Source organism: Anser anser (genome assembly GCF_964211835.1).
Source record: "Anser anser genome assembly, chromosome: 5".
NCBI lineage: Eukaryota > Metazoa > Chordata > Aves > Anseriformes > Anatidae > Anser > Anser anser.
Window position 1 is genome coordinate 12,856,783 of NC_139725.1, and position 22,387 is coordinate 12,879,169.

The window sequence follows — 22,387 nt, forward strand, 5'->3', positions numbered from 1 at the left end:
CCTTGTTTGGGGTGACCCTTGTATAGGGTGCCCCTTGTTTGGGGTGCTCTTTGTTTGGGGCGCCCCTTGGTGCCCTACTTTGGGGTTCCCTGTTTGGGGTGTCCGTGCAGGGCTTTGGGGTGCCCCATGTGTGGGGTGCCCCTTGTTTGGGGCACCCCTTGGTGCCCCTACTTTGGGGTTCCCCGTTTGGGGTGTCCGTGCAGGGCTTCGGGGGTGCCCCACGCCCGGTGAGCGCCCCACGTGCGGGGCACCTCAACTTTTGGGGACCCCCCGGGCTTTTGCGGTCCCCCACGTCCGGGGTCCCCGTGCTTGCGCCCCCTCCCCGCTCTTTTCGGGGCTCCATTTTGGGCCCCCCCCCCCCCGCCGGGCTGCGCCCCCCCCCCCATGACGTCACGGGGACCACCCAACGTTGGCCAACGGGGGCCGCTCTGGCACCTCTTCCGCAACTCTATGGTGCCGGGCGGGACACCGCCAGGGCCCCCCCGGGTTTCCGGGGTGGGGTGCCGCTCTAGCCACAGTCCTCCGAGCTCTCCATGGTGCGGCGCCCTCTCTATGGCGGAAGCGGGGGCGGGTTCCGGCGGGGGGGGGGGGGAAGAGGAGGAGGAGGAGGAGGAAGGCCGGGGGGGGAGGTTCGTGTTGCGCAGGCGGGAAAAGTGGCGGTGGTGCGGGGGGGCCGGATTTTGGGGGGGGGGGGGGGGGGGCTGGGGGGACGGGACCCCCTGGGGGTGGGGAGGTTTAATTTTGGGGGGGGGGGGGGCGGTTTTTTGGGGGGGGTGGCTTTGGGGGGCGGGGGCGGTTTGGGGAGGTGGCGGTTGGGGGGGGCTTTTTTTTGTGGGTGGGGGGCATTTTTTGGGGGGTGGGAGGTGCCCTAAGGGGGAGGGGGGCTGTTTTAGGGGGGCAGGGGGCTTCAGGTGGGGGGGGGGGGGGCTGCAGGTTTGTGGGGCCGGGGGAGGGTTGGGGTATGGGGGTGATGGGGGGGGGGGGGCCTCAGGGCCTCGCTGTGCCCTCCCCGGGGGCAGCACCCCACCGGGATGGGGGCAGGAGCAGGGGTGGGGGGTCATGGGGCTGTGGGGGCGGGGGGCACGGGGCCGTATGGGGGGGCACGGGGCCGTATGGGGGGACACGGGGCCACGCGGTGCCGATGGGGCGTCTCCTGCTCGCTGTGCTCACCCCTGTGGTTGTTCTTCCCCCCCCCCCGCAGTGCCTCAGTGCTCAGTGTCCCCGCGCCAGGGCATGCCGGCCCCCCCGGGGGGGAACTGAGAGACTCGCCGAGGCCTCCTCCTCGCTCCCCGAAACCCCAGGGGACGCTGCCGGCCCCCCCCGGCCCCGTTCGCCATGGCTGACACGCTGGAGTTCAACGAGATCTACCAGGAGGTGAAGGGATCTATGGTGAGCAGCGGGGGGGAGCCCGTCCCGTGGGGCTGTCCGGGTCCGTCCCTCCCCTCTCGGCTCCTCCCGGGCCTCATCCTGGCTCAGCTCGTTTTGCAAGGAGGCACCGAGCCTCGCTTGTAGGGCCGGGGTGTTTTGGGACGTCCGTGGGGCTTTTAGTGCCGGCCCGGTGCTCCGAGCGTCTGCCTCTTCATGCTGTAGCCCCTGCTGGGCGGCCGGGTGTTGTGAATCGGGTGGTGCAGCCCCGGTGTTGAGGATTTCCCCCCCCTTAAATCCGTGGCATTTGGGAATCGTTCCTAAAAGCCTGAAGGAGTGCTGGGACCGAGGGTGCTGGGACTGTTTTGGGCCGCCCGAGCCCAAAATGAGGGTGGCAAGGAGCAACAAAACCTGCTGGGGTTTGGGGAAGTCACCTCGTGGGGAGGAATTGTGCCCGGTGGGGCAGCCCTTGGGTGCGTCCGGGGCGAGCCTCACCCCCACTGCTCCCACCAGAACGACGGCCGGCTGCGGCTGAGCCGCCAGGGCGTGATCTTCAAGAACAGCAAGACGGGGAAGGTGGACAACATTCAGGCCTCGGAGCTGGCGGAGGGCGTGTGGCGCCGCGTGGCGCTCGGCCACGGCCTCAAGCTGCTCACCAAGAACGGCCACGTCTACAAATACGATGGCTTCCGGGAATCGGTGAGCCCCCGGCGTGCCTGCCCGCGCGCGTGCCCCTCCGAACGGCTGCGTTTGCTCCCATTACACCTCCCATCCTTCCCTGTGCTGCTTGTCTGTGCCTGGCTGCGTCGCCCTACAACATCTCCTTCCCCTCCAACAAGAGCTGACCCCCGTTTTCCTCCCCGCTTTCCCCGTTCTGTGGGCTGTGTCCCCTGTCAGGGGCTCCGGACGGTGCCCATGCGTACGTGGCGGTCTCTGACGGGCGTTCCCTGTTCCTCTGCCCCTTCCCGCCCTGTCCCAGGAGTTCGATAAGCTCTCGGATTTCTTCAAGGCCCACTATCGCCTGGAGCTGGCGGAGAAGGACCTGTGCGTGAAGGGCTGGAACTGGGGCACGGTGAGGTTCGGAGGTGAGTCGTGGCAAGGCGGGAGCAGCCCGGCGGTGCCGTTAATTGGGGAAGGGGCTGCCCGCGGGCGGCCCTCCCAGCTCGAGGTGGTGGGGCTGGGGGTGTCCGGGGGCTGGAGCAGCGTCCCATCCCACCAGGGTGCTTGTTCCTGCAGCTCCTAGCTTCAGGGTGTTCCTCTGGGCAGCTGTCCCCTTTCCAGTGGTGGTTTTGGGTACAGCGCGGATGTCAGTCGTCCCAGGAAAGCAGGAGATACCCACACAAGTCCCGGATTTTTGGGGGGAAGATTTTATAGGCAGAGAATGCCCAGCATGAAAGAGAAGTCTGCAAGGGAGCTGTGTCTGGCAGAGCCTGCCGGTTCCTGCAGGAGCTAGGGGAGCTGGTGGGTGCTCCTCCCTGCTCTGAGAGCGGGGAGAATGGGAATAAACAGTTTCTCCTTTTTATTTCTGGTCAATGCCATTCTCTGGAGCCACAGCTGGGAGGAGAAAGCCCGGTGATTTTGGTGGAAAGCACGGGAATGAGAAGGGGAGAGGCATTGCTGGGCTTTGAGAGGAGACCAGTGGTGCTGCTGGAGCGGAGATCTGGGACGAGACCCACCTCGGGGGGTGGACCTTAGGTTCTCATCCCTCCCCACCCCTTGCAGGGCAGCTCCTCTCCTTCGACATCGGGGAGCAGCCGGTGTTCGAGATCCCCCTCAGCAACGTCTCCCAGTGCACGACGGGCAAGAACGAGGTGACGCTGGAGTTCCACCAGAACGACGACGCTGAGGTCTCGCTCATGGAGGTGCGCTTCTACGTGCCCCCCACCCAGGAGGACGGCGTGGACCCCGTGGAGGTGAGCTGGGGGCTGAGGAGGGGGGGTGCGCTGGGGGTCGCCAGGTGCCCGGCTCCGTGCCTGACCTTCCCCTCGCCTCGCAGGCCTTCGCGCAGAACGTCCTCTCCAAGGCGGACGTGATCCAGGCCACGGGCGACGCCATCTGCATCTTCCGGGAGCTGCAGTGCCTGACGCCCCGCGGGCGCTACGACATCCGCATCTACCCCACCTTCCTGCACCTGCACGGCAAGACCTTCGACTACAAGATCCCCTACACCACCGTGCTGCGCCTCTTCCTGCTCCCCCACAAGGACCAGCGGCAGATGTTCTTCGTGGTGAGGAGGGACGGGACGGCGGGTCCTCCCTCGGGGAAGGGCGGTGAGCTTGGGGGGTTTGTGGTCCTCACCTCCTCGTCTCCTTTCAGATCAGCCTGGACCCCCCGATAAAGCAGGGCCAGACCCGCTACCACTTCCTCATCCTGCTCTTCTCCAAGGACGAGGACATCTCGCTGACCCTCAACATGAACGAGTGAGCTCCCCTCCTGCCTCTGGGGGCTGCGGGGGGAGGCGAGGGACCCCCCGGGCCCCCGTTCTCACTGTCCTCCTCTCCTTTTTGCCGCGCAGGGAGGAGGTGGAGAAGCGCTTCGAGGGGCGGCTCACCAAGAACATGTCTGGCTCCCTCTACGAGATGGTCAGCCGCGTCATGAAGGCTCTGGTCAACCGCAAGATCACCGTGCCTGGCAACTTCCAGGGGTGAGGGCACGCCGCTGCCTCTGGGCAGCGGGACGTGGGGTCTTCCTGCTCCAAGGGCACGCGTGGAGGTGGGGGGGATGCCAAGTGTGCCCTGGCCTCCCCAGGACGGGAAACATTTCTTTCTCTCTGTAATCTCAAGCCAGCTGCTTGGGGTCCCCTCCTAACTCCACCAGCAGGACCAGCCCCTCTTTTCCTCTCTCGTTTCTGTGGTCAGGGGGAAGGGGCTTTGCAAGGATCGGGGCTTCCGTAGGGGGAGCAGCTGACGGACTTCTCCGGGCTGCTGTGTCACTGTAGGGAGGGCGTTTGCTCCCCCAGCGGTGTAACGTGGCTGTGTTTGCCCTCACAGACACTCGGGAGCCCAGTGCATCACCTGCTCCTACAAGGCCAGCTCGGGGCTTCTCTACCCGCTGGAGCGCGGCTTCATCTACGTGCACAAGCCGCCCGTGCACATCCGCTTCGACGAGATCTCCTTCGTCAACTTCGCCCGCGGGACCACCACCACCCGCTCCTTCGACTTTGAGATCGAGACCAAGCAGGGCACGCAGTACACCTTCAGCAGCATAGAGAGGTGGGCGCGCGGCGGGCTGGCGCCGTGCCGTCGCGCCGTCCCCTCCTCCCTTCGTGTGGGTCACACGGGGCGGGCCCTCGCCGGTTTCCCAAGGCGGTCGCCCTGCGGTGCTGGGTGCTGGCGGCCCGGCTCCCCCCGGCCCTGAGCGCCCCGTCTGCGTCCCGCAGGGAGGAGTACGGGAAGCTCTTCGACTTCGTCAACGCCAAGAAGCTGAACATCAAGAACCGAGGCCTCAAGGAGGTACCTGCCAACCTACCTGCTCCTCTGTGCCCTGCTGGCTGGGGTGGGAGAGGGCTGGCGCCTTCCTTTTCTCCAAGATTTTGCTGCTTTTTTTCCTCTTTTTCCCTTTTTTTCACCTCTCTTTTCTTTCCTTGCCCTTGTAGAGGAAAAAGGTCCGTGCGATACCCCTTCCTCTTTCTCCTCTTCCTCCTCCTGGTGCAGGTTTCCTCTGCATGGCCGTGGTGGTCCCTGACTAAACCCAGTAACTCCAGCATGGGTTGCGAGAGGGGCCCCCTAACCCCGATAACACTTGTGGGGAACCTTTGCTGTCCCCGTCTCTGGATCCCTGACAGGGAGGGGACACAGGGGGTGTCCGTGCATGCGTGTGGGGCCTGCCCACGAGCACCCCAGCGGTTTTGGCTTCCAGAGGTGGAGTGTGTGCAGCCGTGGGGAGCGCACGGAGCGCCTCTCACTCCGTCCCTCCCGCAGGGAATGAAGCAGAGCTACGACGAATACGCCGACTCCGACGAGGACCAGCACGATGCCTACCTGGAGAGGATGAAGGAGGAGGGCAAGATCCGGGAGGAGAACGCCAATGACAGCAGCGACGGGTCTGGGGAGGAGACGGGTGAGTGCTGAGGCTGGGGGTGCGTGAGGGACCATCCTGGGGGGCTGTCGGGGGTCCTCAGGCCTCTTCCCCCTCTGGTTAAGTCCTGCCCAGCTCCTGGGCAGGATCTGACCCCTGAGGTTCTGTCCTCACCTGTCCCCTGTGCTCTGTCCTTCCAGATGAGTCGTTCAACCCTGGCGAAGAGGACGATGACGTGGCTGAAGAGTGAGTAGGGGCAGGGCAGGAGTCTCTAGGGGTTGCTTTTGGAAGGGATTTGTGTTGGGGCAGTGGTGGGATGGGGCTGTGACCACTGGGGGAGCACCAGGTTACAGCCAGGATCGTTATAAATCCCCGGCCCTGAAGTCTGGAGAAGTGGGCGCGCTTCTGGGCTGACTTTTGTAACAACAGCGTTGTGCTCGAGAGGGTTGGACGGTGACTGGAGCGATCGGGTGGCTTCTGGACGAGGTTTGGTTGAGCGAGGCCTCGGGCTGGAGAAGAGAGAACAGTGGGAGGAGGATGGGGCCCAGGAGGATGGGACACGGCCCTGCGAAGTCCCGAGCAGGGGGACAGGGAGGCTGAGGACTGCAGTCGCTGCACAAGCGCTCGGGGGCATCGTGTGTGTTGCTGGGAGTCAGGCTGAGCCTGAGAGGAGGGGTGGATCTCATCTCGGTGCAGTTCAGCCGTGAGGCGTTGCAAATGCCTAAAGTTTACGGGAACTCAGGAAACCATCAGCCACGTTCGTGGAAGGGAAACCCCCTGAGGGCTGTTAAGTGCGAACACAACAGCTTCAGCTCGGGAAGTCTCCGGCCTGCAGGTTGCTGGAGGCTGGGAGAATTCGGGGGCAAGTCTTGCCGCGTGCTCATCGCTGCTGCCTCTCCTTTGCTTCCCACTCCATCCACCTCGTTGGGGCAGGGGTCCCGGGCTGTTCCCTGAAACCGTGTTTCCTCATGCAGGTTTGACAGCAACGCCTCGGCCAGCTCCTCCAGCGGTGACGGTGACAGTGACCGGGATGAGAAGAAGCCAGCCAAGAAGGCCAAGATCGTCAAGGACCGCAAGCCCCGCAAGAAGCAGGTGGAGGTGAGAGGTGGTGGTTGGAGGGGTTGCGGGGAGCGGGACCCGCTTCCCCCGAGCGCGGATTGCTGATCCTTTTGGGAGCAAGGCCAGGGGAGAGCCACGTCTGAGCTGCTTCCCTCCAGCCGTCGGTCACGGTCTGATCTGATCCCACCGCCTCGCTGGGCTGCAGTCACTCCGCCAAGCCCGAGTGCTCTGCCTCCTTCGGGTTCTTATTCATCCCGCACATGAGGCGAGGTTGAGCCTCTTCCAACGGGCACGCTGCTGACCGAGCCTGGCGAGCCCTTGGACTGGGGGAGGGCTCGTCTCCTGCAGCCTGCCCCGGGGGTGCTTTCGGGTTTCGTGGGTGTGACCCCAGAACCCGTCCCGTGGCGATGCAGCTCAGTTCCTGGTCGGGTGCAGGAGGCGAGCGGAGACCCGGCCTTGTCTCGGGGTAACCTTCAGTCCTCAGTGCCTGGGGTCTTTCGGGGCTCTCACGCTGGTTCTCTCCGCTCCCTACCGCCCAGAGCAAGAAGGGGAAAGACCCCAACGCTCCCAAGAGGCCCATGTCAGCGTACATGCTCTGGCTGAATGCCAACCGCGAGAAGATCAAGTCCGACCACCCCGGCATCAGCATCACAGACTTGTCCAAGAAGGCTGGGGAGCTCTGGAAAGCCATGTCCAAGGAGAAGAAAGAGGTGGGTCGCTCTGCCGGTGAGAGTTGCAGGTTTACGAGGGGAAGGGTGGACTCCAGGAGGCTTGCTTGGTCTCAGGATCCCTGATCTCAGCAGCGGGGAGGTAATGTCTGCGGGGTGGTGAGCTGGTGGGGGTGAGCATGGTGGGAGCATTGCTGTGCCTGGGTGGAGAAGTGTTGGACTCGGGTGGTGCAGGTGGAGGCGGCGGAGGAGGACGGGGTGCAGAAGGCCCTGCTAACCTTGTGCGCTTGCTGCAGGAGTGGGATCGCAAGGCAGAAGATGCCAGGAGGGACTACGAGAAGGCCATGAAGGAGTACAGCGTGGGCAGCAGGTCCGAGAGCTCCAAGACGTGAGTGTGCTGAGCAGACACGAGGGAGGTGGCCGGGCTTCGTGCCTCTGGGAGCCGTCTCTTCTCCTGCCTTCACGGTGGCTGGGCCGCTCTGAGGCTGTCAGCAAGGTTACGCTAATATCCCTTCTACCCTTCACAGGGAGAGGTCTAAAAAGAAGAAGAAGAAGCAGGAGAAGCAGATGAAGGGGAAAGCAGAGAAGAAGGGTGCTGCCTCCAAGTCTTTGTCCTCCACAAAGTCCTCTGCCAAGAGTCTGAGCGAGAGCTTCAAGAGCAAGGAATTTGTCTCCAGTGACGAGAGCTCCTCTGCAGAGAGCAAGAAGGAGGTAGGGCCCCACAGCGGGGCACAGGAGAGGCGCCCACAAGACGCTCTGCTGCGGCTGCCCTGACGCCTCCTTCTTGTTCCCGCAGGACTCGGAGGAGGAGGGAGGCGCCAGCCCACCCCCCAGCTCAGAGGATTCCGCATCGGGCTCGGATTAGCGCTGTCCCCGCTGGCTCCAGGCTGGTTCCCAGATCAGCGAGAGGACTGAGGGCCCCGGCTCCGGGGCTGCAGCGGGCTCCCGCCCCTCCTGGCCTCCGCTTGGCCTCCTCCTGCCGCCAGGGGCAGGGGGACACAGGGACAGGGCAGGAGGGTGCCCGGCCCCCCCTGCCCAAGCCCTCTCCCCTCAGTGCCTGGCTGGGGAGGGAGGCCGGAGCGAGGGGCCTCAGTCCCGCCGCAGCCCCGTTTCTCATCAATTTATTTTTTTTAAATACTCGGGTTTGTTTTGGTCTCTTTTTTTTTTTTTTTTTTTTGCTTTCGTTTTGTATTTTGGGTCCATTCACATTGAATAAAAAAACACCCGCCCAGGGCACTGCGTGTGGGTGCAGCCGGGGGGGGGGAGGCTCCCCGAGGAGCGCTTCCCCCCCCGCCTCGCTCCGGCTCTGCCTTGAAGCGGGGCCAGCGGCTGAGCTCACTGCCTCCGTCCATTAGCCTCCCCCCTAATCCTATCACGGAGCCATCAGCCTCCTAATGGAGGCCGGGCGGTCGATCCTGATGCGGTTTGGGGCTTCCTCCATGGCCTCCCCGGCTCGGCGGGGGCGTTGGGCTGCGATCCCGCTGGGCACCAGCCCCAGCCCTTCGGCCTCGCTTCTTGGCCTCGCTTCTTGGCCTCCCTTCCCGGCCCTCGTTTCTTGGCCTTCGTTTCTCGGCCTCGCTTCCCAGCCTGACACGGGTCTCCTCGGGGACGGGGCGAGGCTGGCAGCCCGCTAACCCCGCCCGGGCCCCCCGGTTAACGATAAATGTGATGATTTACGGGCACCGTGAGCCGGGGGAGGGGGCCGTGAGGGCCGTGCTGGAGGCCCTGAGGGAGGCTTGGAGGACCCCGCGGCCTCAACATGGCGCGGGCGCCTCCCCCCCCCCCCCCGTCTCTATGGTGCGCGGCTCTATGGTAGCGCCCCTCTGGCCCCTCCTCTCGGTGGTACCCGCCACGCGGCGCCGCGGCCGCACCCGGGGCGGTGGGCGTGGCCTGCGGGCGGGGTGGGCGTGGCCGAGCTCATGAATATGCAACAGCGGCGGCGGGTGAACGGGGGGCCCGGGGAGGGAGGGGGGAGGGTCGCTATGGCAACGGGGTGCCGGCCGGGGCGGGGGGGGGGGCGCGTTGCCATGGCGACGGGCCGAGGCCTGCCCGTCCACTCGAGCGGGAGCCGCGTTGCCATGGCGACGCGAGCAGGCCCCGGAGGATGGGGGAAGGGGGGGGGGGGGGCGCCCCTTGCCCTCCTCTTCCTCCCCTCCTCTTCCTCCCGTCCCCTCCTCCTCCCCCCCTCTCCCTTCCTCTCCTCCCTCCGGCCTCGTCACCGGGAGCTGGGCCCCGGCTGCGGCGTCCCGGGGCTGCCACGGGGTCGGGAAGGGGCCCCGGGGGGGCGGTGGGGGGGAAGATGGCGGAGGGAGGGCCGGGGGGGCCGGGGGGGGGGCGGGGGGAAGATGTCTTCCAGATGTGGCCTCCTCAGCGCTGCTCGGCCCCGGCCAGCTGGGCCGGGGGGCGGCGAGCGGGGAAAGCTGGGGGGCAAGAAGGGTGGGGGGGACCCCAGGGTGTGTGTGGGGGGGGGGGGCAGGGAAGGGGGGAGCGAGGAGGAGGAGGAGAGAGGGAGGCAGGGCAGGGCCGGGAGGAGCAGAGGAGGAGGCAGGGAGCGAGTTTTTCCTGTCCCCGCAGCGCAACGTGAGTCACGGGAGCCGCGGCGGCGACAGCGGCCCGAGCCCCAGGATCCCCCGCGTCCCCCGTCCCGGACATGAGGCCGCTGAGGGGAAGGTGAGGGGGGCACCCCCCGCCCCGGGACACCCCCTGCCCCGGGGCACCCCCTGTCCTGGGGCACCCCCTGTCCTGGGGCACCCCCTGCCCTGCCTCCGTCCCAGCAGCGCCCGTCGGAGCCCACGGCACGGGCTCGGGGTGCTGGGGGTGTCGGTGCGGGTGTAGGGGGGCTGGCAGCAGGCCTGCGGCGTCGGGGAGGGGGCTGGAGGCTGGCACGCTGCCTCCGCGCTGCTGTTTTGGGGCTGGAACGGGCCGTTTTCGGTGTGACGTACCCCACGGGGCTTGGCCTGGTGCTGGGGGGCCGGTACTGCCTGCCCGAAGGATTTGGGGTCAGTGGGTAAAAAAGGGGGGTGGCGTGAGAGTATGGGGCTGTTGTAGGGCGAGGGGGGGGTCCTGGGGGGAAACAGTGTTTGTCTGGGGCCTGGGGAGAGGCTGACAGGGTGACACGGGTGTGTTGGCACGGCCCCCGGGGTAGAGGAGGTGTCGGCAGCGCGTTTTGGGAAGCTCCCCGCGTGCAGGGACGGGGGCCACGCGGACACCGAGGCGGCCGGGGGGGCTGCCCCGGGGCGTGCAGGTATGGCAGCGTTGTTACGGCCCAGCCCGGGGCTGGCACGGCGTGCCAAGGGCGGTGCGGGCGGGCAGGGGCCGGGCAGCGCGATAGCGGCTTGGCACGCGGCGTGAGCGCTGCCGCAGGTGACCGGCGGGGCTGGCACGGTGCCGGGGGGCTGGATCCCCGGAGATTTCAGGGGCCGTGGGCCCTGCCGGACGTGTCAGACGCTTTCTTTCCCTGTAACGCTTCTCCCGTTTCTCTTCCCCCAGGGGCTGACTGCGCGCTGAGATCTGCTGAGCCCCAGCCATCGCCATGGCCTCCCAGCCCCAGCCCCTGCACCCCCCCTTGCCCTGCGCCTCGGGGGGGGCAGGACTGGCGGCCGGCAGCCCCGAGAAAGGTGAGAGCCCCTCGGACACCAGCCCGGCTCCTCACCCACACCTGTTCACGCGTGGGTTTTGCTGCCCTCAGCCTGGAGCAGGACTTCTCTCGGGGCCGTAGGGCTTCTTTTGGTGCTTTAGGGCTTCTCCCGGGGCTGTAGGGCTTCTCTGGGTCCTGCAGCGCTCCTCCAGCTCTCCGTCTCTCTCCGTGTCTCCCTCCCGCAGGCACCGCTCGCCCCAAACCTCCCATCCGGCCCAAGCCCCGCGTGCTGCCCAAGCCGTCCGTGCCTGCCAAGCCTCACCCGCCGCCGGGGCCGCGGCACCCTCGCCCCGAGCTGCCCTCGGCCGAGAAGATGAACCGCCTGGCGGGGCCCCAGCCCTACGGCGGGGGCAGCTCCGGGGGGGCCCTCAGGCGCCCCTCCTTCACCGTCAAGTCTCCCGAGACCCCCAACGGGAAGGGGCTCCCGTCCCCGCCAGTCTCGGCCCCCGAAGACTCGGGTTCGAGCCCCGCCGGCGAGATGCCTGCAGCCCCCCCGACGCCTTCCCGCAAGGGCCCGGCTCCCTTTAAGGTGACCCCGGTGCCCGTGGCGACCAAGCCGGAGCGATTCCCAGGCACCACCGTGGAGGAGATCCTGGCCAAAATGGACAGCAAGGAGGGCCCGGGAAGCCCCGACCGGGCCCGGCTCTCTCCCTTCTGCCCCGATGCTGCCTCTCGCTTCGGCTCCAAGCCCTTCGCCGCCGTCTTCAGGAGGCGCCCCAGCGGGGAGGCGGATGGAGACCCCCCCGGTGAAGCCCACCAGCCCCCTCAGCACGCCGGGGGGGAGCCGGGGACGGGGGGTGACAGAAGTTCAGTGGCTGAAATGAGGTGAGGGGGCGCGGGGCCGGTCCCTGGGGACGAGGGACCGGGGGGGGAAAAAGGGGGGGACGGTGCTGCGAGCGATGGGAATAACGGGGCTGGAAGGGAGCTGAGGTCTGGGCTCCGGCACGAGGCCGGTGTTCCTCCTAACCAACAGTGCCTTGAGCTGCCTTCGTGGGAAGGCTGGGTCACCCGCGACAGCCCCGGTGGTTTATGAAAACCGCAGGAACGGGCTGGCCCGGTTAAGGAACTGCCTCCCTGCTCGCAGCCCTCTGCCGGCTGGGAGACCTGCCAGCCCGCTCTCCCGCTGCCCAAGCGGGGAATATCGGGGGCTCGCTGCCCCTGGGAAACGCTCCCTTTTTCCCACCCTCGCTGTTTGTTTTTCTTCTTTTTTTTTTTTTTTTTTTTTTCCTGCTGGTCCACGCCGGGGCAGAGGCACCGGATCTGCGGGACTCCTGGCTGCGGGACGGGCTGGTGGTGGGCCAGCCCTTGGCTGTGCTCCCGCACGCTGGGCACCTCTGGGAGCGGGGCAGGGGCTATTTTAATCCAGAGTGTGAGAAACTCTCTCTCCAAAGGATGAAAAATTTCCCAGCGAGGGCTTCGTAGCCTGTTCACCTCCCTCCCCTCTGCAGTCAAAACCTCGGCTGAACCTAGCAGGGAATTAAGGGTGGCTACAGCTCACCCCACGGCCACCGGGGGATGGTTTGGGGCGAGGAGGCCGTGTGGGCTGGTGGTGGGAGAGAAGAGCGGGGTGCCCGTGGCATTTACCCTCCTGCCTGTCTCTCTGCAGCAGCGGCTCCTCCCCAGCCGGCCTGAGCTGTGCCGGGGACCCCCGCAGACTCTGGAGGCCGCCGTCTCCCCCTGACGTGAGTTCTCGCCGCCCCCTCCTGTGCCGCGGCTGCTCCGCTCCTGGGCTCTCTCCTTTGGGGCTCTCCTGTCTCCTCCGGGGCTCCCTCTCTGCGGGGTGCGTGTCTCTCCTTCCTCCTTTCTGGTGCTGAGCGCCCTCCCTCCGGGGGACGCGGGTCCCCCCCCCGCCGTGCCCCCTGCTTCCCCGGCACGGGGTGCCCGGCTGCGGGGCCAGGCTCCTGGGACGGGCTCGGCAGGTGCCAGCCCCGGTGCCGAGGTGGGGACGAGGAGCAGCCGTGAGTCACCAGCCAGGATTTTGGGTGGTGACGGGGACACCGAGCAGCGTGGCAGGGCTGGGGGGGGGGGATTTAACCCCGACGGCCGCAGGCAGGGCTGGTCCCTCTGTGCCAGGGCGATGCTGGCGTGTCCCAGGGGGGTGCCCGGCCCCGCAGCAGGGCGGATTGGGGCTGGGGGCGTTTCTGTTTCCTCTTGCTTCAGTTCTTCCTCTCCGTGTCTCTCTCTGCACGCCTCTGGCAGGGGGGGGCGGGTGCTGGCAGGGGCGCTGGGGCAGAGGAAGGGGCTCGGAGGGGGGCTCCGGGCACTGCCTGGCCCTGCCCGGCAGGGCACGGAGCGGGGCCGGGGACCACTGGGAGCTGCCGAGGCTGAGTCACGCAGGAAGCGGCCCCGGTGCTGGCAGGAAGCGTGGGCGCCTCCTGCCCCGGGATTTCGAGGGGATGGGACCGCAGCCGCGCTGTCACCGCGCGTCGGCAGAGGGGGGCCGGGACGTGGGTGATGCCCGGGGGGTTCCTCCTGAGTGACTTGCCCCCCCCCCCCGTGCCCCCCCCCCCGTTCTTCCCGCAGCTCTCCTCTCTCCAGCTGGGCACCCTTGGACCCCCTGGCTCCCCGAGATCCCCCGCCTGCCCAGCTCCAGCCCCGGGAGCTCCTTTCCAGCCCGCTGAGCCCTCCGCCTTGGCCCCCGGCTCTCCCGATGCCCCCCCAGAGCTGCTGGCCCCCGGCTCCCCCACCCTGGCCCCCGGCTCCCCCGACTCCCCCGCTCAGCCCCCGGCCCAGGAGCTCCCGGCTGCCTCCATCCAGGCTCCGGGCGCCCCGGCCGAAGCCCAGCTCGGTGCCTCCCGCTCCCCCGGCTCCCCGCACACTCCCAGCGAGGGCTCCCCCGCTACCGCCAGCCCCCCAACACCAGGCACGCCCCAGCTGCCCCCCCGAGCCACCTACCCCCCCGGCTCTCCTGAGGCTGCCGCTGAGCCCCCAGCGCCCCCCAGCCCACCCCCTGAATCCCCTTCCAGAGCTTCTCGTCCCCCGGGCTCCCCAGAGGGACCCGATGACTCCCCTGCGTCCCCACGGTCCCCCGAGGGTCCCGATTTCAGCCTTCCTCCCCCCAGCAGGGACTCGGGGCTCCGACGCTCCTCAGAGGGGGTCCTGCAGCCCCCGCCCGGCGAAGGGCAGGGCATGGGGGAGCTGGGGGGCTCGCTGAGCGCCCTGCCCCAGCCCGGGGACCCGCCGTCGGAGCGCTCGCTGGGCAGCGAGTCCAGCTGGAGCCTTTCGCAGTCCTTCGAGTGGACGTTCCCCCCGCGGGGGGCGAGGGGGCTGCCGTCCCCCCCCAGCTCCCCCATCAGGGAGGCGGCCGACTCGGGGCTCTCTGAAGAGGACGGGTCAGATGGGGAGGCTGCGGGCTCCCAAGGGGGCGGCAGGTCCCACAGGGCCGGCAGCTGGGCGGCGGAGGGGGCTCCGTGCCCAGGGGGGCCCGTAGCCAAGCTGGAGGCCGAGGGCTCGGCGGAGGAGGAAGAGGAGGAGGAGGAGGAAGAGGAGGCAGAGTGGAACAGCACCGTGCTCCACGTGACGGAGCCCGACCAGGACCCGGCTGAGCCCGAGCCCCCTGTCGAGGCCACCCCGCCGGATCCAGCCTCTCCGGAGGCCAAATCCTGCTGGGAGCCGGGGCCGGCGGGTGACTCTCCCGGCAGCCTGCAGGGCCCCGGCGGGCCAGGCCGGGAGGAGAGCTCCTCGAAGGCTCCCGACGCCCACCCCGACCCGGGCTGGCTGACCGAGCTGCTGGCGTCGCCCGGGGCTCACGCAGCGGGACGCGGCTCGCCGGAGGCCGACGGGTCGGAGGTGAGGACTCACGGGGAGCCGCGGGGAGGCGAGGCAGCAAGGGTTAACGCCCGGCTGCGCGTGTCTCGGTGCGGCCGGGCTCATTTTTCTGCGGCAGAGCCGTCCGACGGGTTGGGTGGAGGCTGAGCGCCGAGCGGGAGCAGCGCAGCGCCCGCGGGGAGAGCCGGGGTGGGGCTGGGCGGCGGGAGCCCCGCCGCGTGCGCGCGCGCCGGGAGAGCCATGGCCGGCGAGTCGGGGACCACGGCCATCCTGCGGAGGCTGCTGGCCAACCTGGAGCTGCGGGACGAGCTGGGGAGGGCTCGGCGCACGCAGGGCTCGGAAGGGCCCTGGGCAGGCGCGGCGGCTGTGGGTACCGGCAGCTCCCGGCCTGGGGCTTGCTGGGGTCGGGGGAGGCGGGCGGCGGGGTCTGGGCTCGCCTCGGGAAGGGGTCCTGCTTCGTGCAGTGGTCCTGAGGGGGGCCCCGCACCCTCTGCGATGTTTCTTTCTGCTGCGTGAGTAGGGGTTGCGGGAATCTCTTAACGCTGTCTCTGCTTTTCTGACCCCCTTCCCCCCAGGACCTGCTCGGCTGGTCGCGGAAGGACCTGTGCAGCGAATTCGGCATCGGGAGGTCCCAGCGGGCCGCCGCTTTTGACTGGAGCCGCGAGGCTGTAGCCAGAGACAGAGACTGGCCCGGCGAGGTGGGACAGGACCGGGAATTCAGGACCAAATCGAGCTGGGACACCAGCCACAGCGTGGGTGACGTGGAGCAGCAGGACAGGGCCTTTGGTGCCGCCGAGAGGGACTGGAGCAGCAGTTACAAAGGGACAGAGCTGATGGGGGACACGGGGCTGGGCTGCGGCACCTGGCCCAAATCCCACGGCCTGGGGGAAAGCTGCCTGCAGGACCAAGACTTTGGCAAAGCCAGCTGGGGCGCTGGCTACGGCTTGGACGGCGCGGGCGGCAGGGAGGAGGTGAGCTCTGGGAAGACTGAATGGAGCAGGAGCTACGGCGTGGGACACGGGCAGCAGGAGGACAAAGAGCTGAGCTCCAGGCAGCCCAGCTGGGCTGGCAGGTACGGCTCTGGGGACCTGGAGACCCAGGACGGGGAGCTCGCGCCCGTGTGGGCCGGTGAGTACGGCACCGGTGACGCTGAGATCAAGGACAGGGAGATGGGTGCGGACTGGGCCAGCAAATACAGCAGCAGGGATGCTGAGAGCAAGGACGAGGACTTGACGCTGGGCTGGGCTGGCAGATCCAGCACTGGGGACACCGGCAGCCTGGACAAGGAGTTTTGCCCCAGCAGGTCGGCCTGGGATAGCAAATACAGCAGCAGGGACATGGAGAGCCAGGACAGGGAGTTCAGCCCCAGCAGGCCGGCCTGGTCTGGCGAATACAGCACCCAGGACATGGAGAGCCAGGACAGGGAGTTCAGCCCCAGCAGGCCGGCCGAGGCCAGTGACTACACCACAAGGGCCATGGAGAGCCAGGACAGGGAGTTCAGCCCCAGCAGGCCCGCCTGGGACAGCGAGTACAACACCAGGGCCATGGAGAGCCAGGACAGGGAGTTCAGCCCCAGCAGGCCGGCTGAAGGCAGCGGGTACGGTGCCGGAGAGGAAGAGACCCAGGACAGGGAGTTCAAACCCAGCAGGCCGGCCTGGGATGATGAGTACAGCACCAGGGACATGGAGAGCCAGGACAGGGAGTTCGGCCCCGGCAGGCCAGTCTGGGCCAGCGAGTACGGCTCCGTGGCCACCAGAAAGGAAGATTTCGGTCCTGGACGGCTGAGCTGGGCTGGCGAACGCGGCATAGCCCAGACGGAAGCGGGCAATGCTTTCGGTGTCAGAGCAGAAGACTTGCCTGGCTCCTCTGCCCCCCGTCACCCGTCCCCGGAGTCGGGCTGGGGCAGCAGCGAGCAGCAGGAGAGCGGTGCCATCGGCCCCGGGGGCTGGATTGAAGAGCTGCGCCTCGGGGGAGCTGAGCACCGCAACCAGTTCGGCGTCATTGGGATGGACCAGGTGCCCGACCCCTCCGGCACCGCAGCGCCAGCAGGAGGCCCCACGTCCTGGAGCGGGGAAATGAGCTCTGCCGACCTGCAGGAGCCCGGGGAGCCCCCGGGAGGCTGGCGCGGCGATCTCCCCTTCAGCCCCTCGGCTCCTACCGCTAGTACCAGCGAGGGTGGACCGGGTCAGATGGCCTGGGACGAGGACGGGGCAGCCCCGGGCAGCGCTGCCCGGCCCCGGGAGGACGAGGAGGAGGAGGAAGCAGGCTGGAGGCAGCACCAGGAGGCAGGTGGCTGGAGTACGGAGCTGCGCGAGGCTGAGGCCAGGCGCCAGGAGTGGGCCAGTGCCTTCGACGCCCGCTGTGCGGCCCGCAGCCGGGATTTCAGTGCCGGGGAGCCGAGCCCAGGAGACCGCGGTGCTTCGGCAGATGGGTAAGGAGGGTGCTGGCGGTGGGGGCTGTGGCCCCAGGGATGGATCCTCCGGGGGTCTGGAGGATCTGGCAGAGTTAGCTCCGTGCCCTTGTTTTGCCAAGGTGAGGGAACGTCACAGCCTCATCTCAGCCAGGCTGAAGTAGCTGGGCATTTCCAAGGTGATAAATTCCCACAAGCTGCCTAACCGTAAGGGTGCTGGGAGGAGGGAGGCAAAATCCCCTCTGGGCTGGGGAGAAGTGGGGAGCCCCCAGCTGCGGGGGGAGCCCTGCAGTTTGCTGCTGCCGTCTCCTTCCTGGCCCAGGAGGACTTAGAGCTCCTCTGGGGATCGCTGCCTTCCCTGCCCCTCTCCGCCACATCCCTGGGGCTGTGTTTTGCCAGGCAGGAGGGCAGTGAGCAGCCCCGATCCTCCTCCTCCTGCCCCTTGGTCACCTCCCACCTTTGCCTGAGACTGTGAGAGCACTGGGGGGGTCTGACCCCTTTCTCTGCACCCCTGCCCCCCACAAAACCCGGTGGGGAGAGGTGACCTGAGTCCCCTGTGCGTCGGGGACCCTCCTTGCCTTCCTCAGCCCCCAGACTCCCCGCTAGCCTTGGGAGGGCTTTCCCTTAGCTGCAGCTGGGGGAACTGTGGGCTCTCCTCTCATCTCCCGCAGCAGGACCCCCATGGACATCCGCCTCTCGGACCCCAGCCCACCCTTGGGTGCTGATGCTCTGGCTGAGCCCACCGCCGCGGGGCCGAGCCCCCAGCTGCAGCCCCTAGCCTCAGAGGCCCCCCGGGACGAGGACGAGCCGAGCCCCGCAGAGGACGGGGGCCTGGCTGCTGCCCCCCTGCTGCCGGAGGCTGGTGGCGGGACCCCGCCAGAAGCAGAGAGCCAGGAGGAGGCCCCCTGGGACCACCCGGATGGGAAGAGACCGCAGAGCTGCGAAGAAAAACCCTCTCAGCCCGAGGGACCCGCGGAGCTCTCTGGGCAGGAATTCACCTTCCTGGAGGTGAGCGGGCAGGGGGAAGCTTCTGCCTCCCCCTCGTTGCAGCCCCGACCCAGACAGGCTGCGGGCACCAGGCCGCCCCGTGCTGTAGGGCCGCCGCTGCTGCGGGTGTCCATAAAGCACGGTGGGATGGGTGGGGGGGCCGGGGGGGGCCTGGGAGTTCCCTGTGCTGGGCGCTGACCTTCCCCCCGTGGGTTTTGCAGGACACGGAGGTCCTGGACAGCACCGTGTACCGGAGCAAAGCCAACCTGGGCCGCAAGCGGAGGCACCGGGCGCCCGCTCTCCGCCCCGGGGCCACCTCCGAAGGGGACAGCTGGATCTTCCAGGACTCCACAGGTGGGATCCCTCGGGGTGGCGACAGCAGGACGGGGACGTAGGGGCAGCGTGGCCTTGGCAGAGGTGTCTCACGGTGATGCTGTCCCCGCAGAGCCCCGTCCAGCCCGCGCAGCGGCGTCCTCCGACGAGGAGGCAGCAGAAGAGCCCAAGAGCCGGCGGGTGCGAGCGTCCCCGTCGGGCAAGGGCGTCAAGGTGCCGCTCTTCCCCGGCCTCAACACGTCCGCCCTCAAGGTAAGGGCCCAGCAGTACCCCAAGGACGTGTCCCAGCCCGGGGAGGGGACACGATTCCTCAGCTGAGGCAGGTTGTGGGCGTGGGGGTGGCCGAGGGCAGGCGGCGTGGGGAGGGAAAAGGGCGCGACGGGAGGACTTGGGGGCGGCGGGGAGCACCCCTCTGACTTCACCTCTCACACCCAGGCCAAGCTGAGGGGCCGAAACCGCTCTGCCGAGGAGGGGGCGCTGCCGGCAGACAGCAAGGCGGCCCCCCCGAAGGACCCCCACGTGCAGCGCTCCAAGTCCTGCAAGATCCCCGGCCTGGGTGGGAAGCCCCTCACGCTGCCCCCCAAGCCGGACAAGTCCTCAGGGTGAGCGCTGGGGGCTGCGGGGCGGTCCTGGTGGGGAGGGGGGTGTGAAATCCCCCTGTGGGCGTGATGGGGACCCGTGGGGTGCGGGGTGGGTGTGCCGAGGTGTCTGTGGGGCCGTGTTGGAGTCCCACGGCCCCGAGGAACCCAGCGCCCCGGGCTGCTGTTTCTGGTGCTGGCAGCTGGCCTTGGGGCTGGAGCGGGGAGCGGGGAGGAGGCTTGCTGGGACCGGCATTCCCAAGGTCCCGTTGCCTGGGAGAGCTGAGCTGCTCCACCCTAAACAGTGCTTGGGACGAAGCCCTTAAAGCCACAGCTTGAAGGCTGCCTCCGCAGCCAGCCGCAGCCCGGCTCCCTTCCTGCCCGACCCCTCTGGGGAGCGGGAACAATCCGGGGGTCCTGTTGGCCGGGTCCCCCCAAGGCTCTGGGAGAAGCCCCCAGGGCTTTGGGTGTGTTTTGGGGGGATTTACGATGACGCAGCTCCATCCTCCCAGGTCAGACGGCTCCCCGCCCCACTGGCTGCAAGCGCTGAAGCTGAAAAAGAAGAAATCATGAGCTGATCTGGCGGGGTGAGTACCGGCACGGGGGTGACACCGTGGGGACGGCTGGGACAAGGGCCAGAGGGGACGTCCCTCCGGCTCCGGGTCACCCCAGGGGCTGGGGCTCCCCGCCTGGCTCCTGACGGTGTCTCCCCCCTCCCCGTGTCTCTTGCAGGCTCGCTCTCCTGCCAGCGTGGCCCCGGGAGGCTTACGGCCAGCTCCCCCAGGACCAGGTCGCCCCCTCCCCGTGGCAGGACACACACACACACATCTATGCACTTTGTATGATGCTCGCAGGGTCCCCTCCCCGGTCACTTTCCGCCCCCCTCCGAAGCCCGAGGGACTCCCCCAGGGTCTCTCTTCCTCTGCCCACCCCCTCAGCCCCCACGTTTCCTGGGGGCTGGGGGTGGTGGTGGAAATCCACAAGCCCCCCCTCCCTCCCCCCTCCCCCTCCTATCACCCTCCAGACCAAGAGCAGCAGGTCATTATTTTGGTGCCACTTTTCAGGACAATAAAAACTTTGTTGGTTGGTTCGGGGGGGGGTCCTTCGTTCTTCTGTAAGCTCCCTGGGCCTCAGGGCTGTGCCCCAGAAGGGGGGGTCCCTGTCCCCGTGGGGCGGGGGGGACCCTGGTGCGGGGACAGCCACCAGGAGGAGCTCTCTGCCCTCGCATGCCTGCGGCCGGGATGGGGAGCTCACCGCTGGGGGGGGGGGGGTGCCCGGGGACACCCCTGCACCTCCCTGCAGCCTGCCTGGAGGTCAGAAAGGTGCCGGGAGGCAGAAGTGTGGCTTCCTGCGCTCACCCTCCGTCCGGATTGTGCCCCCGCTCCCTCCTGCTTCCTCTCTGTCTGCCTCCTCGGTCCCTGGCGTGGCAGCAGGGCTGGTGCCGGTGATAGGGTCGCCCTGGGGGAGTGGGGACGGGTCCTGGCCCCAAACCTTCCTGAGAAACTGAGCAGCCCAGCGTCCACCCGTGACTCCGGCCATAATCCAAGCTGAACTGCCCGTGCCTGTGTTCCGGCTGGGATTTCTTTCCTTTCTGCCCTGTGCAATCCCAGGAAAGACCAGGGGAGCTTGTGAGTCTCCCCAGGCAGCTTCGCCTGCAAAATGCAATCCCTGGGCCCCCTCCGAGAGCTGGCTGTGCCCCGGGCCCCGTCCCCTCCCCACGATGAGGAACCCCAAGCTGTTTTTTCCCGGCACAGCCTAGCGGAAAGAGGGAGAGACAGATGGAGAGATGGAGCCATGGAGTTGTTGCTTCCCTGGTAGGATATGAGTAACTCCAAGCGACTTCAGAGGAAGTCACCAAATCCCATGCCGAGGTAAAATCCAGCTCTGCTCTTCCTGGCATGCAGAGTTTGGGTACGGGGGGAGCTCAGCCCCATGGCACGGCTGAGTGCCCCCCTTCTGCCGGGCTGTGAGCGTCCCCACCAGCCCCCGGGGAGCTGCACAGGACACTGCCAGCCCTGGCTCCGGGGCCCTCTGCCACGCATGTGAGAGGTTTTTGTGCAGGCTGGGACAAACATCGCACGGGGACAGCACCCCGGTCCGAGCCAGAGGGAGGTTTTTTGGGTACAGGATGGATATTAATGAGCTCTGCTGCACCCTGGGTACCCTGACCCACAGCACGCCTTGGGAAAGCTTTCAGCCATTAGCTGAGCTGAGGTCTCCTCGCCCCCGGTGCCGCTGAGCCCTTGGCTTTATCAGGGGCTTGGGGCTGGCAGATGCTTCGGCTCCTGCTGAAGCTGCAGAGGAATCTCGGCTGCTTATCTCTGATTGCATCCAGTTGTCGCTGCCCCCTCCGAGCCTCCCTGTGCTGCTGCAGGGACGTGGGATTTGCTCCAGCACTTCAGCTCTGGCTACCGAGCCTCGTGAATTATTGCCTGGGGACTAAGAGTGAGGTTACCTGCAGCTGCTGATGGGGTCGGAGGTGGGGCTGCAGGCGTCTGAGCCCAGTCCAGCACCCAGCAGGAGAAAACTGCTCCTTGCACAGCACCTCTGTGCTGGGCTCAGCTCCTCCGGCTTCCCCTTCCCCCCGGGGCCCCTCTCCACATTCCTTCTGTCCCCTGGTGGGATGTAGCAGCGGGGGCACTGCTCAGCCCCCTCCCCATCCGCTGCTTTTTGGCCAGGCATTGCCTTCGCCAGGCTGCAAAGGGTTACCTGTTCTCCTGTGCTACCCACAGAAGACAAAAATAGTGGGGATTGTTATTAATAGTGATCTTCATTACCCGGGCTGGAACATCTCCCTTTGTAGCAGTTTCTGGCAATACCAAGGGTCTAATTAGCATTTTTTTTATTTCCCTGTTTTATTCAATTCATTAGCTGTCTTAAGTAACGGCTTTATCAGTCTTTGGGTTTTGTGTGGTTCTGTCTCCTCTTTTTCTTTAAAAAAAGCCAAAACTTAAAATATGAAGTTAGCAGCCCTCACATCTAGGCGTTGAATTTTAACAGCTTTTTCTCTAATTCTTCCACGAAATGCCGACCTTTGCAGCTCCCCCTTAGCAGCTCCTTACAGGGTTAACGTTCGGCTTTCAAAGTTGACTCTGTCCCAGCTAATCAGAATATTTTATTATTCATTACCCCCCTTTCAAGCCTGATTAAGCCCCCCATTTGTTCTCACGGGACTGAGAGCTGGTTCAGATTTGGTGCTTCTCCTCCCACAGGCTTATTTCGGAGACCCCTTAGGGCTGCCCTGTATTTCAGCAACCGAATTACCTTGCCACCCCCTCTTTTTTTTTTTTTTTGGTTTTAACACTGGTTTGAGGGGCCAGCCGTGCTGGCGGGGGGGCGGTGGTGTCACTTCTGTGCCTGGCTTGGTGTTCATGCTGCGGCTGTCCCCAGTGTGCCTTCGCTTCGCTCTGAATCTCGCCAACTGGTAATTTATCGATTTTTAATGGCAAAAGGCACCTCTCGTCTCCGTGCTGTGAGCAGCCGAGCCCCGTGCTTGTCTCAGCCTCTGCAGAGGCTCGCGGCTTCTTGGGCTGCGTTTTGCAAACACTTGGCTTGTCAAAGGCTC

At 66.9% G+C, this 22,387-nt stretch overlaps 2 protein-coding genes across 6 annotated transcripts; both read left to right on the forward strand.

Annotated features, from left to right (window-relative positions):
- Positions 1–588: 588 nt before the first annotated feature.
- On the forward strand, positions 589–8,342 carry SSRP1 (structure specific recognition protein 1). 2 transcript variants are annotated; one of them, XM_083840361.1, is made up of 17 exons: positions 589–629; positions 1,202–1,389; positions 1,879–2,064; positions 2,345–2,450; positions 3,088–3,278; positions 3,362–3,592; positions 3,682–3,785; positions 3,881–4,009; positions 4,356–4,577; positions 4,745–4,817; positions 5,286–5,424; positions 5,583–5,628; positions 6,357–6,480; positions 6,981–7,151; positions 7,406–7,497; positions 7,637–7,820; positions 7,906–8,342. In XM_083840361.1, exons 2-17 carry the CDS (start codon positions 1,336–1,338, stop codon positions 7,972–7,974), a joined length of 2,121 nt encoding a protein of 706 aa, XP_083696487.1. In that variant the 5' UTR covers positions 589–629; positions 1,202–1,335; the 3' UTR covers positions 7,975–8,342. The 2 variants fall into 2 exon arrangements, with proteins under 2 accessions (XP_083696487.1, XP_083696488.1); XM_083840362.1 differs by having other exon boundaries at positions 620–662.
- Positions 8,343–9,010: 668 nt separating this feature from the next.
- TNKS1BP1 (tankyrase 1 binding protein 1) lies at positions 9,011–19,914 on the forward strand. 4 transcript variants are annotated; one of them, XM_083840333.1, is made up of 13 exons: positions 9,011–9,052; positions 9,684–9,779; positions 10,599–10,726; positions 10,932–11,571; positions 12,353–12,428; positions 13,270–14,535; positions 15,090–16,945; positions 17,596–17,932; positions 18,133–18,265; positions 18,357–18,496; positions 18,680–18,846; positions 19,335–19,409; positions 19,555–19,914. In XM_083840333.1, exons 3-12 carry the CDS (start codon positions 10,642–10,644, stop codon positions 19,393–19,395), a joined length of 4,761 nt encoding a protein of 1,586 aa, XP_083696459.1. In that variant the 5' UTR covers positions 9,011–9,052; positions 9,684–9,779; positions 10,599–10,641; the 3' UTR covers positions 19,396–19,409; positions 19,555–19,914. The 4 variants fall into 4 exon arrangements, with proteins under 4 accessions (XP_083696459.1, XP_083696461.1, XP_083696458.1 ...); XM_083840335.1 differs by lacking the exon at positions 9,011–9,052 and adding an exon at positions 9,222–9,371 and having other exon boundaries at positions 17,599–17,932; XM_083840332.1 differs by lacking the exon at positions 9,011–9,052 and adding an exon at positions 9,223–9,371.
- Positions 19,915–22,387: the final 2,473 nt, after the last annotated feature.

Bases quoted from the DNA above. Each gene is read 5' to 3' on its own strand.
- TNKS1BP1 (XM_083840333.1), top strand. From the start codon at position 10,642: ATGGCCTCCCAGCCCCAGCCCCTGCACCCCCCCTTGCCCTGCGCCTCG. The intron at 14,536-15,089 runs GTGAGGACTCAC...CCTTCCCCCCAG, and splicing joins CGGAGGCCGACGGGTCGGAG to GACCTGCTCGGCTGGTCGCG. The intron at 17,933-18,132 runs GTGAGCGGGCAG...TGGGTTTTGCAG, and splicing joins AGGAATTCACCTTCCTGGAG to GACACGGAGGTCCTGGACAG.
- SSRP1 (XM_083840361.1), top strand. From the start codon at position 1,336: ATGGCTGACACGCTGGAGTTCAACGAGATCTACCAGGAGGTGAAGGGA. The intron at 2,065-2,344 runs GTGAGCCCCCGG...GCCCTGTCCCAG, and splicing joins ACGATGGCTTCCGGGAATCG to GAGTTCGATAAGCTCTCGGA. The intron at 5,629-6,356 runs GTGAGTAGGGGC...TTCCTCATGCAG, and splicing joins GACGATGACGTGGCTGAAGA to GTTTGACAGCAACGCCTCGG.